Source organism: Geotrypetes seraphini, chromosome 5, assembly GCF_902459505.1.
Source record: "Geotrypetes seraphini chromosome 5, aGeoSer1.1, whole genome shotgun sequence".
NCBI lineage: Eukaryota > Metazoa > Chordata > Amphibia > Gymnophiona > Dermophiidae > Geotrypetes > Geotrypetes seraphini.
Genome location: NC_047088.1, coordinates 14,777,259 through 14,789,285, shown reverse-complemented (window position 1 = coordinate 14,789,285; position 12,027 = coordinate 14,777,259). Strand labels below are relative to the sequence as shown.

The 12,027-nt window shown below is 44.7% G+C and overlaps 1 protein-coding gene across 2 annotated transcripts in view; it reads right to left on the bottom strand.

The window, feature by feature from the left end:
- Window positions 1-12,027, bottom strand: part of SLC16A2 (solute carrier family 16 member 2) — a 149,349-nt gene that overhangs the window by 23,568 nt on the left and 113,754 nt on the right. For both annotated transcript variants that reach the window (XR_004539470.1, XM_033944702.1), the window contains exon 4: window positions 5,090-5,233. Coding sequence is in view for 1 of the 2 variants with exons in the window: in XM_033944702.1 (XP_033800593.1) it covers window positions 5,090-5,233 (144 nt within the window). In the remaining variant the exon portion in view is untranslated. The remainder of the gene's footprint in view (window positions 1-5,089; window positions 5,234-12,027) is intronic.

Here is a 12,027-nt window from a genome sequence, read left to right as displayed (position 1 = left end):
GAAAACCGCTGTGAACCATCCTGCACACAAATCTTAATGGAGAGAAATTGGTGAACTTGATTACTCCAGTCACTAGTTTCTCACCAGCTTGGTTTATTTCTGGAGTCTCAAGTCTAGTCAATGCTTGCAAAGTCACGGAAAGACAGTATCAACACAAATACTCATTTACAGGACGTATTTGAAGATCTTACTGACCTACAAGTGTGTTCATTCTGCTGCCCCTCAATATCTCTCCTTGCTTCTCTCTCCTTATACACCTCCCAGAGAACTCCATTCCTCAGATAAGCTGCTCTTAGCGTTACCCTTCTCCTCCACTGCCAATTCCAGACTTCGTCTAGCTGCCCCCTATGCCTGGAATAAATTATCCGAGTTTGTCCGTCAAGCCCCTTCCCTTGTTTAAAAGCAGACTGAAAACCCACCTTTTTGATAGAGCCTTTAATCCTTTCCCCTACTCCTCTGCTCTCTAACCCAGCCAGCAGATTAACTGTTTCCCTTAATTGTATCCATAACATCCTGTTTGTCTGTTTAGATTGTAAGCTCTTTAGAGCAGGGACTTTCTTCTTCATAACTCTGTATAATGCTGCATGTGTCTGGTACCGCTATAGAAATAATTCATAGTACTAGTGTGAAGAGCTTCAGTCTTTGAGAAGCAGAGCTGAGATTGTGATGTCATAATGCCTCATTCCACCAATAAGAGCCAACCTCATCAGTGATGTCACAAGGGCTTCAAGGTAAAATAACACTATTCGCCGATGACGCCAAACTATGTAATATAATAAGTGAATGCAGTTTACAGAATTATATGGCGCAGGACCTGCTTACATTGGAAAGTTGGTCCTCAACCTGGCAACTAGGCTTCAATGCTAAGAAATGTAAGGTCATGCACCTCGGAAGCGGAAATCCATGCAGGACGTACTTCTTGAACGGAGAAACTTTAACTAGGACTTCAGCAGAATGAGATTTAGGAGTAATCATCAGTGCAGACATGAAAACTGCCAATCAAGTGGAGAAGGCTTCATCTAAGGCAAGGCAGATATTGGGTTGTATCAATAGAAGTTTCGTCAGCCGAAAACCTGAAGTCATAATGCCGTTGTACAGGGCCATGGTGAGACCTCATCTGGAGTACTGTGTGCAATTCTGGAGGCCACATTACAGTAAAGATGTGCGCAGAACTGAATCGGTTCAACGGACGGCCACCAGGATGATCTCGGGGCTCAAGGGTCTCTTGTACGAAGAGAGACTGAACAAATTGCAGCTCTAAACTCTCGAGGAACGTAGGGAGAGGGGAGACATGATCGAAACATTTAAGTACCTCACGGGACGTGTCGAAGTGGAAGATGATATTTTCTTTCTCAAGGGACCCTCGGCCACAAGAGGGCACCCGCTCAAACTCAGGGGCGGAAAATTTCATGGCGACACCAGAAAGTATTTCTTCACAGAGAGAGTGGTTGATCATTGGAACAAGCTTCCAGTGCAGGTGATCGAGGCAGACAGCATGCCAGACTTTAAGAAGAAATGGGATACCCATGTGGGATCCCTACGAGGGTCAAGATAAGGAAATTGGGTCATTAGGGCATAGACAGGGGGTGGGTAAGCAGAGTGGGCAGACTTGATGGGCTGTAGCCCTTTTCTGCCGTCATCTTCTATGTTTCTATGGCTTGATTGTCCTGTACTCCCCTCTGCCCTCCAGATTAACCGGTCCCTTTAACTGTATCCATGACATCCTGTTTGTCTGTCTTGCCTGTTTAGATTGTAAGCTCTTTTGAGCAGGGACTGTTTCTTACTCTTTGTGACTCTGTACAGCGCTGCGTGCGTCTGGTAGCGCTACAGAAATAATTAACAGTAGTCGTAGTAGAGATAAATATGGTAACATCCATTCCATCGTCTTTTTCTTGTAGTCCAATGAATGGACTGAGTGGAAATTGCATGGCCAAACTCCAATATTCTTTGAAGAAATCATCTTCACAGAGTTTCTTGTCATGTTTCAGTATACTTTTGTTCCTGCAACATCCCTCAATGTCACGGTCTCGCTGTTAAGCTGCGCTTTGTTCTCAACGCCTCTGTCTCTTCAAAGCAAGCTTAATCAATCTGTTCTACCTTATATCAGGGAATAGCTCATGTGTGCAAAACAAGTCTGCTGCCTCAGAGCAGTGGTGCAGCGCCTGGGGCGATGCCCCCCCCCCCCCCGCTCGTCCCCTCCCTTCCCAGGACACACCCCTAGGTCTTCTCCTCAAATACCCCCTCCAGGAAAATCCCTGAACACCCCCAGTTCCCCCTCTTTTCTTACCCTTCTTCTCTCCTCAGGATCGATACAGGCCTACCTGCCAGATCCCTCGCCCCTACCTGTTGCGGCTGCCTCTTCAAGATGGCCGCCGCAACATCTGGCAGCAGCCTCGCTGTACTACATGTGGCTAAAGATGAGCTGGTTGATGTAATGCATCAAGACATTCAGGAAGCTTCTGACCAAATCCCTTGTTAGAGTCTCCTGAGAAAAACATCTGTTGAAGGACTGAGTAACATGAGATTTGCCAAAACTAAGTTGGCAGCTTTTACAATACCGGTTTACTCCTTATGGAACAAATTACCAGGAATGTTCAGACTTTGTAAGCGTACAGTACAATTTTTTTTAAAAAAAATTGAGGACCTACATTTATGAGATAACGAAAAGGAGAACTGTTATCTGTTGGATAGATTTTTTTATTTATTTATGCATTTTATCAAATTAAATCCAACAAGGATACAGGATATGGAAATCAAAAGGAAACAATACAATTGAATACTACATTACTAGTGCTCTCCACTCTGGACTATTGCAATATCGTTTATATGGGTATACCCAAAAAAACAGTGAGAAAACTTAGAATTGTTCAAAACGCAGCGGTCCGCTTGATATTTGGATTGAAAAAGAGCGATCCTATCACCCCCCTGCTACAAACTGCTGCACTGGCTGCCAGTCGAGGCACGAATAATATTCAAGTTCTCCTGCATATGTTTCAAGCTAGTTTGGGGGCCAGCTCCTACACACTTTGTATTCTACAGCCCTATAAGACAAACCAGAAACTGCCATCTTTTTGCATACCTAAGCATTACCAGTTGTAAATACAAAACCTTTCTGGAGAGAACTTTCATGTACCAATCAAATAAACAACAACATTGGCTAGACCAGTGTTTTTCAACCTTTGTATATCTATGGATCGGCAGAAATAAAAAAATGATTCTGTGGACCGGCGGTTGAAGAACACTGGGCTAAGTCGTGGGCCAGACCCCGCCCATCTGTACCCAATGTCCACCCCAGACCACACCCCCATAATAGTATTAATTGCACCTTGCATGTCCCTTGCCTCATCTGGAAGCCTTCCCTCTGACGTTGCAACGTCAGAGAGAAGGCTTCCGGTTCAGGTGCAGGATGCCCTTAAGAGCCATTGCCCGTGGCTTTGTGCACTGAATCAGTTAGGAAGAGGGAGTTGGCTCGAAGATAACGCCACATCGATCGCACCATGGACCGGTGGTTGAAGAACACTGTTTTGGGCCTGATGCATGTGCTGGCCCTGTGGACCGGCATGAAATTTCTGTGGACCGGCACTGGTCCATGGACCGGTGGTTGAAGAACACTGGGCTAGACAACTACATTAATAAAGCTAGACTGACCTATGACGCTTTTAGAAAAGTCGTAAAAACTGCCTTATTCGACAGATATCTCACCTAATCAGAAATTCACCGAACACTTTTTCATTTCTCTTTCCCAATATGCCCCCTCTGAAATCCAAATCAAACTGTATTTTGTAATTCAGGACCTTTTTTTCTGAAATTCTTAACAAGCTGTATATTGTAATTTCGCTGCATTTTTTTTTAAAGATTCTGTACACTATAATTCCACTGACTATTCTACATATTGTAACTCGCTGATTGTCCAGCTTTCTTCAATGTGAACCGCCTAGAAGTCGCAAGATTATGGCGGTATAGAAGAATAAAGTTATTATTATTATTCCATCAAGCCCACGTCAAGAGGAAGGAAAACAATAGGAAATTTTGGATCATAGAATCTGACGTTTGTAATTAACATGGAAAATTTTACTAAAGCACGCTAGCCGTTTTAGCGTGCTCTAAATATTACAGCGTGCTAAACGCTAACACGTCCATATGGATGCGTTAGCGTATAGCGCTTGTTAATATTTCACCCACGCTAAAACGGCTAGCACGCCTTAGTAAAATTTTCCATGTTTAGGAAGTTCTATAAAACAAAAATCCAGCATTATTTGGCATAATTCCTAAAGACTCCTGGCTAGATTTTTTATTTTTTTTTTTAAAGTTATTTCTTTTATGTTATGCAAGTGATTTTCTAAGCCACGGTTTCTACCACAGCCTGGCGTGCTAAATGCTCTGATGGAACGCCAGTGCTTCTAGAATTCTATGAGCGTCAGAGCAGCGTTGGAACTCAGCGCCCCGGGCCGTGGTAGAACCCTCTACCGGGGCTTAGTAAAAGGGGGCCTTAGTTTGTAAGCAGAATAGAAATGTTTTCAATAAATAAATAAGAGAAAGGCCATGGGATCGGAGGCAATGTTTTGTTGTGGCCTGTGAACCGATTAAGAAGCTGGAAAACTAAGAGCAGGGTTCTCTGATTTTACTTTAGTAAAATCTGGACCCCTAGACCGCCCATCTCCCCCAGTTCCACCCTAGCCCCATCCCATCCCTGCCCCCCGCTGCCTGCTCTCGTTGGGCAGGAGGGCATCCGCGCAATTTTGAGGAAGCTTTTCAAAACCCAGATAAAGTGCCGGGTTTTGAAAAGCTGTGCGGACAGTCCGTGGAAATGCAGACATCTGGTAACCTTAACCAAGAGTAGGGTTAAGTGGCCAATTCTCTCAATGAAGGATGACGAATGGGGGACTACCCAACCCTTATATGTCTTGTCTGTCTATTCAAATTAGATTGTAAGCTCTTCTGAGCAGGGACCATCTATTACCACTGCATATGCCTTTCAGCGCTATAGAAATGATAAATCGTAGTACTGCAAGGACCTGTACTGGAACCAGTGCTTTTTAATATAACAAAAGTAACCCGGTCCCATCTTAAAGTGAAAACTTCACAGTACCTGTATGTATATCTTTTTCAGTCCTGGAATGCAGTCTCCAACTGGGCCAGAAACAAGACGGCCAATTCCAGACATGACCCCGATACACACCAAAAGAATCCAGTCCTTCGTATCCTCCTTAAACTTAAGCTTAACATATTTTATCTGAGAAAAAAAAAAGAAGTACAATCAGAAAGTACCAGAAATTGGCAGTTATATGACTACAGTAGATGTGTGTCTGAAGCACATCTGTCGTCTCTGAGGGCCTGTTCTGTGTTTGTGATTCTCGGAAATTGTGGAGTTTGATATGAAATACGTAATAAACAAATTGGACTCCAGCGAAGCTGAGATCCCAGTAAGGTAGGGTTACCATATGGCTCCAGAAAAAGGAGGACGGATTGAGACAAACGGGCTTTACTTCCAGTTAGGAAAACAAGAGACATCTGGGTTTTACGCCCACCAAAAGCAATGGAAGTAAAACCCGGTTGACTCAATCCGTCCTCCTCGTTCTGGAGCCAAATGGTAACCCTAGGGCAGGGGTAGGCAATTCCGGTCCTCGAGAGCTGGAGCCAGGTCAGGTTTTCAGGATATCCACAATATATATGCATGAGATAGATTTGCATCTCAAGGAGGCAGTGCATGCAAATCCATCTCATCCATATTCATGGTGGAGATCCTGAAAACCTGACCTGGCTCCACTCTCGAGGACCGGAATTGCCTACCCCTGCCCTAGGGGATGTCTTTCACACATTCACAGTTAGAGAGGATTTGCAGGGCTTATCCAGAGTAATATGTGCTATAAGAAATTTTGTCCAAACAGAATTTCTCTGTAGAATTACATAGAAACATAGAAACTGACGGCAAAAAAGGGCCACGGCCCATCCAGTCTGCCCAAACTAATGACCCACCCCTACCTTCCTCTATGAAGAGATCCCACGTGCCAATCCCATTTTGTCTTAAAGTTTGGCACGCTGCTGGCCCCAATTACCTGTAGTGGAAGATTATTCCAGCGATCAACCACCCTTTCGGTGAAGAAGTGCTTTCTGGTGTCGCCATGAAATTTCCCACCCCTGAGTTTCAGTGGCTGCCCTCGCGTTGCCGCGGGACCTTTGAGAAAGAAGATATCTTCTTCCACCTCGATATGGCCTGTGACATATTTGAACGTCTCAATCATGTCACCCCTCTCTCTACGTTCCTCGAGTGAGTATAGCTGCAATTTATCCAGCCGTTCCTCATACGGTAGAGACCAGAGACCATCCGAGTGGCCATTCGTTGAACCGACTCAACTCTCAGCACATCTTTGTGGTAATGTGGCCTCCAGAATTGTACATAGTATTCCAGGTTTTTACTAAAAATAGTTTGTGTTTGCTGAAGAAGAGCTTGATTGCACGAGTACACTTAGCAACAGTAGATGTCACTTCAATGACAGAGGCGAAGGCTTATACCAGTGTATTGCAAACTCTGTACCGCAAGATGCTGATGAGGGGAGGTGTCGGTGCCAGCGAAGAGAGGCACATTCTGTAGGCAGTCAGCCGACACTGGCACCTCTCCTCCTTTGCCCATGTGCGGACGTCGACGTGATGATGTCATCATGCCGACATCTGCGCATTTCCAGATGCCCTCCAGCCACAGCCCAGTGTTTAGTGTGCCAAGGCTTCCAGAAATTTGCGAGACGTTGGCTTGAGCAGTGGGTTGAAAATCGGGGGGAACCGAGTTGGATTCGCAAAATCATGCGCAAAAAAATGACCCACACCGCTGAAATTCAATGATGCGTCCATCCAAAAGAGCTGTGAAAACAGACACTGCAAGCGTGGTTTCTACGATTAGTATACTGGAGGAAAAGCCTCAGAACCCCATTAGGGAGGAAACCCTCGTCCATCTGGAATGGGCAAATAACTTCCTAGGCATTAAACCCTCCATTAAACAGTAGAAACTCTTACTGAAGAACATCTTTTAAATATAACACTATTTAGTACTTTTTAGATTTATAAATCACAAACGCTGGGATGATTAAATGAGAAATTTATCTTCAAGCGTGTAGAGCAGGGGTAGGCAATTCCGGTCCTCGAGAGCGGAGCCAGGACAGGTTTTCAGGATATTCACAATAAATATGTACGAGATGGATTTGCATGCACTGCCTCCTTGAGATGCAAATCTATCTCATGCATATTCATTGTGGATATCCTGAAAACCTGACCTGGCTCCGGCTCTCGAGGACCGGAATTGCCTATCCCTGGTGTAGAGGCATCCCCATCGACGATGGCCAAGTGTTTCGCCTCGCGGCTGCTTCAGGAAATAAGGGAAACAAGCCCAGCTCCTTCAGTTTGGCTAGTCTTTGGGATAGCTAGAGGTTTGCTTGCTCTAAGTAGGTTGTGTAGGTTTTTATGCCTAGGAAGTTATTTGCCCTTTCCAGTTGGACGAGGGTTTCCTCCCTAACAGGGTTCTGAGGCTTTTCCTCCAGAATACTAATCGTAGAAACCACAATTGCAGGTATCTGTTTTTACTGATATATTTTCACAGCTGTTTTGGATGGATACAGAACTGAGTTGGATTCCCACTGTGACCCTGGGCAAGTCACTTAGATCTCTGTTGTCCCAAGTACAAAAAAACCCCTTAGTTTGAGAGCTCACTAGGGACAGAGAAAAGATCCGCATAGAATATGTAAAGTACAGAAAGGCGGTTTAAGTCCATGACCCGTTACTCGCTTTACACTTCTCCCTCCGTATCCGCGGTTTCCGTATCTGCGGATTCGCTTATTCGTGATTTTTCGGAAGCTGACTCCGCCCCCCTAAATTCCGTCATCATTAAAGGTTTTTTTTTTCCTTTTAACTGTACCGATAAGAAAGTGTATCGCTTACCATTCACTCTGAAAATCGCTGCTACCATGCTTTCTCCCACAAATTAGCTGCTTCCCAGCATTCATAGAGAGAAAGGCTTCTTCCCAGCATGCCTGCCCTGAAATCGCTGTAGAAAAGTTATTCGCGGTTCCAATAATAAAAACAGAAGGCTTTTTCTAAAAACCGCAAATAACATTAAAAAAGTTATTCATGGGTTATCCGTATTCGCGCCTATGGTCCGCCCTCATCCCCCGCGAATTCGGAGGAAGAAGTGTATTTAGATGTTCTATAAAGGAAAGTTAGGTTCCTATTTTCTCTCATAGAATCCCAGGATAACAGGTCATATGCGTGCATAGGATTCAATCACATAAAGCCTCTATTAATATTGGCCTTAATAAATATCTTCATCCAGCCAACATCGATAGACAATAACTCCCAAATTATTTTTGGTCTGGATTTTAACTTTGCAATAATATACTGCTTATCAAGACGCCTCAGCCCCACCACTCCTCCGCAGAAAGTTACATTCAAATCGCGGGAAGCTTCTGGTGGAACTTCATCATTGGCCGTCTTTGATTTGCTACAAAAATATTTTTTTTTAAACTTTTTTTTAATTTTTTAGTTTTTTCTTAATTACTCTTATATATTAATAATAAATTTCTCAATTGCATTGGATTAGAAAGTGGAATCCTCCAGGGATAATACTTATCTCAGCCAACCAAGGGAACCAGACCCGACATGTTTCGCACGTATATCGTGCTTTTTCAAGGGTCTCCCGAGGTGCGCCGCCATCATCCGACTCCAGAAGATTAAAGAGCAAAAGATCTTTTGCTCTTTAATCTTCTGGAGTCGGATGACGGCGGCGCACCTCGGGAGACCCTTGAAAAAGCACGATATACGTGCGAAACATGTCGGGTCTGGCTCCCTTGGTTGGCTGAGATAAGTATTATTAATATATAAGAGTAATTAAGAAAAAACTAAAAAATTAAAAAAAAGTTTAAAAAAAAATATTTTTGTAGCAAATCAAAGACGGCCAATGATGAAGTTCCACCAGAAGCTTCCCGCGATTTGAATGTAACTTTCTGCGGAGGAGTGGTGGGGCTGAGGCGTCTTGATAAGCAGTATATTATTGCAAAGTTAAAATCCAGACCAAAAATAATTTGGTAGGATTCAATCACAAGCACTTATATCAGCCGTACAGCTGCCATGTATGCTTAGGGTTACCGAGTTGAGCTATTTGGAAGTAGATTAAGTATATAAATCTAAAGATTAGATTAGATTACCAGATTTTTGTCTGGAGAAACCTGGACACATGGCCCCGCCCCATTCTGCCCCCTAGCTCCGCCCCCCAGCCCTGCCCTGCATCTAGCCCCGCCCCCACAAAGCCTCATCTTTGTTTTCCAGATACGGTCGGGAGGTCAGGGCTTTCCAAAACCTGGACACCCTACTGGGTTTTGGAAAGTCCTCTAAAAAAAGGACATGCCGGGTTTTCCCAGACATCTGGTAACCTTACTTATGCCCACATTACTCCTGATGGAATTCTGGTGTCAGGTCAAAAGCGCGCCAGGACAAAGGCGCGCCCAGACAATTGAGAGCAGCGCGCGCCGCTCTAAATTACTGTTTTTAGGGGCTCCGAAGGGGGTGTGTGGGGGGGGAACCCCCCCACTTTACTTAATAGACATCGTGCCGCTTTGTGGGGGCATTGTGGGGGGTTGTAACCCCCCACATTTTACTGAAAACTTCACTTTTTCCCTGTTTTTAGGGAAAAAGTTCAGTTTACAGTAAAATGTGGAGGGTTACAACCCCCCAAACACCCCATAACGCCGGCGCGATGTCTATTAAGTAAACTGGGGGGGTTCCCCAAGAAAAACCCCCGTCGGAGCCCCTAAAAACTGTAATTTAGAGCGGTGCGGCGGCGCGCGCTTTTGTCTTTCGCGCCGTTGTCTATGAACCGGAATTCTGCACATGCGAGAGAGCAGTTCACATAAACAGGCGGGTCTAAGCCGGCACAGGAGGAAGTGCCACAGCGTGTGTGTCTGCCCTGAATTCTTGAGCATGTGTAGAATTCCATGCATGATGAGGAAGTGAGGAATTCTGCACTTGCTCAATTCTCCCAGGAATACTACACACATAGGACATACGCAAAGGGTTACCAGATGTCCTTTCGAGGACATGTCCGGGGGTCCAGAAGGCTTTTCAAAACCTGGCACTTTGGGTTTTAAAAAAGCCTCCTGAAATCGTATTGAGCAGGGAAGAGCAGGCAGAGGCGGGGCTAGGGCGAGATTAGGGCTTTTACAGGGCGGGGATGGGCGGGCCTGGGGGGCGGGTCTAGGAGTCCGGATTTTCTGACTGGAAAATCTGGCAACCCTACAGACGCATATGTTTATATACTGCAAAATAGGATCCAAGCGGTTTACAAACCATATTTCAAAACAATTTAGAAAAAAACGCCATTCAAAAAGAGGAAAGGAAGAAAAAAAAAAAAGAGCAAAAATTATAAAAAGTTAAAATTCTATAACAATCAAATATCAATAATAAAATTTAACCTTATTAATACAAAGTAAAAATATTCTTCCCAAGCTCATTTCTTTAATTTGAAAAAGCTAATTGGAAATAATGTGTTTTAGATTTCTTTTCTCACTTATATCACACATATGGGAGTTCTGCCCAGACTCTGCCCACGTGCACGCCCACCTATCAAATAAGTGGAGGGGCATTTTCGATAGGATGTCTAAGTCCAACTTTGGACGGTTCCGCAAGGACTTCCAAAAGTTGGGGCGGGAAAACAACCGTTTTCAAAAAGATGTCTATCTTTTTTTTAAAAAATGGCTCGTCTAGACATTCTGGCCATTTCCAAAAACCAAACAGACCCATTTTTGTGGGATGGGCCAACATGGTAATGGACTGGCCACACAGACGTGCAACGGTTCATAGACAGCGGCTCGCAAGACGCCAGCGCGCTGACAATTCAGCGCCGACAATTCGGCGCAAGACAGAAGCGCGCAGGGGAAAAACTAATTTTTAAATTGGTCCGACGGGGGTTTGGGGTGGCAACCCCCCCCCCCACTTTATTGGTTAGTGTTCGCGCTGCTGTTGGAGGGGGGTTCGGGGGGTTGGAAACTTCCATTTTAGCGAAAATGGAACTTTTTCTGATTTTTTTCGGGAAAAGTTCCGTTTTCTCTATAATGTGGGGGGTTTCACCCCCCACACCCCCCCCAGCAACGGCAGCACGAACACTAACCAATAAAGTGGGGGGGTTGCCACCCCAAACCCCCAGTCAGAGCTCTTTAAAAATTACTTTTTCCCCACGCGCGCTTCTGTCTTGCACCGAATTGTCAGCGCTAGATTGTCGGTGCGTGATTATCCCGTCACCACGTGCAACAGAGCAGTGAGGCACTGCTGTGAACTTCACATAAAGTGTGCCAGGCACACATTATACCATACCTCCTTTATAGTGTTATGGTGAACCCTCCAAATCTCCCCCAAAATCTACTAGACCCACCTGTCTACCCCAAATGGCTGCAGGTGGTACCCATATGGAAATGCAGTAGGTTCTGGTGGCCTCACACCATAAATGTAGTGGGTCGGATGGTATATGGGCCAGGATCCCCCTCTCTATTGTTCACTATTCTGCCCACCAGGCTACTGCAGACCCCTGCTTTCTGCTCCACTAGGATTTCCCATAATTCTCTGCAGCTGTCATAGAGGCTGTTTCTTTCACATCTGGTCCGTTTGGGTACCTTTTTGGCCTTTATGTGCTTTTAAAACAGGTCTAACTCTGAACGTCTAAATGACGCCCTGGACGTCTTCAAAAAGGTTTCGTTATCCCTACAGGATGCCCAAGCCCTAAGGCCGCCCTAATCCCGCCCAAAACATGCCTCTAATACACTCCCTTCAGATTTAGATGTACTGGAGGGAAAATGATCTGCAAGATGTACAAAACATCTGTTTTGAAAATCGGCTCTTGGACATTTTGGTGCTTAAAACGTCCAAGTGCTATATTGTGCTAGTTTTTTTTTTTTTTCGGTTTTGAAAAGGAGCCCCCTAGTGTATACATCTATTTATAGAATAGTTCAAAGGGTGGAATTTTGGCTTGGACACAGCCCATTATTCTAAACTTTT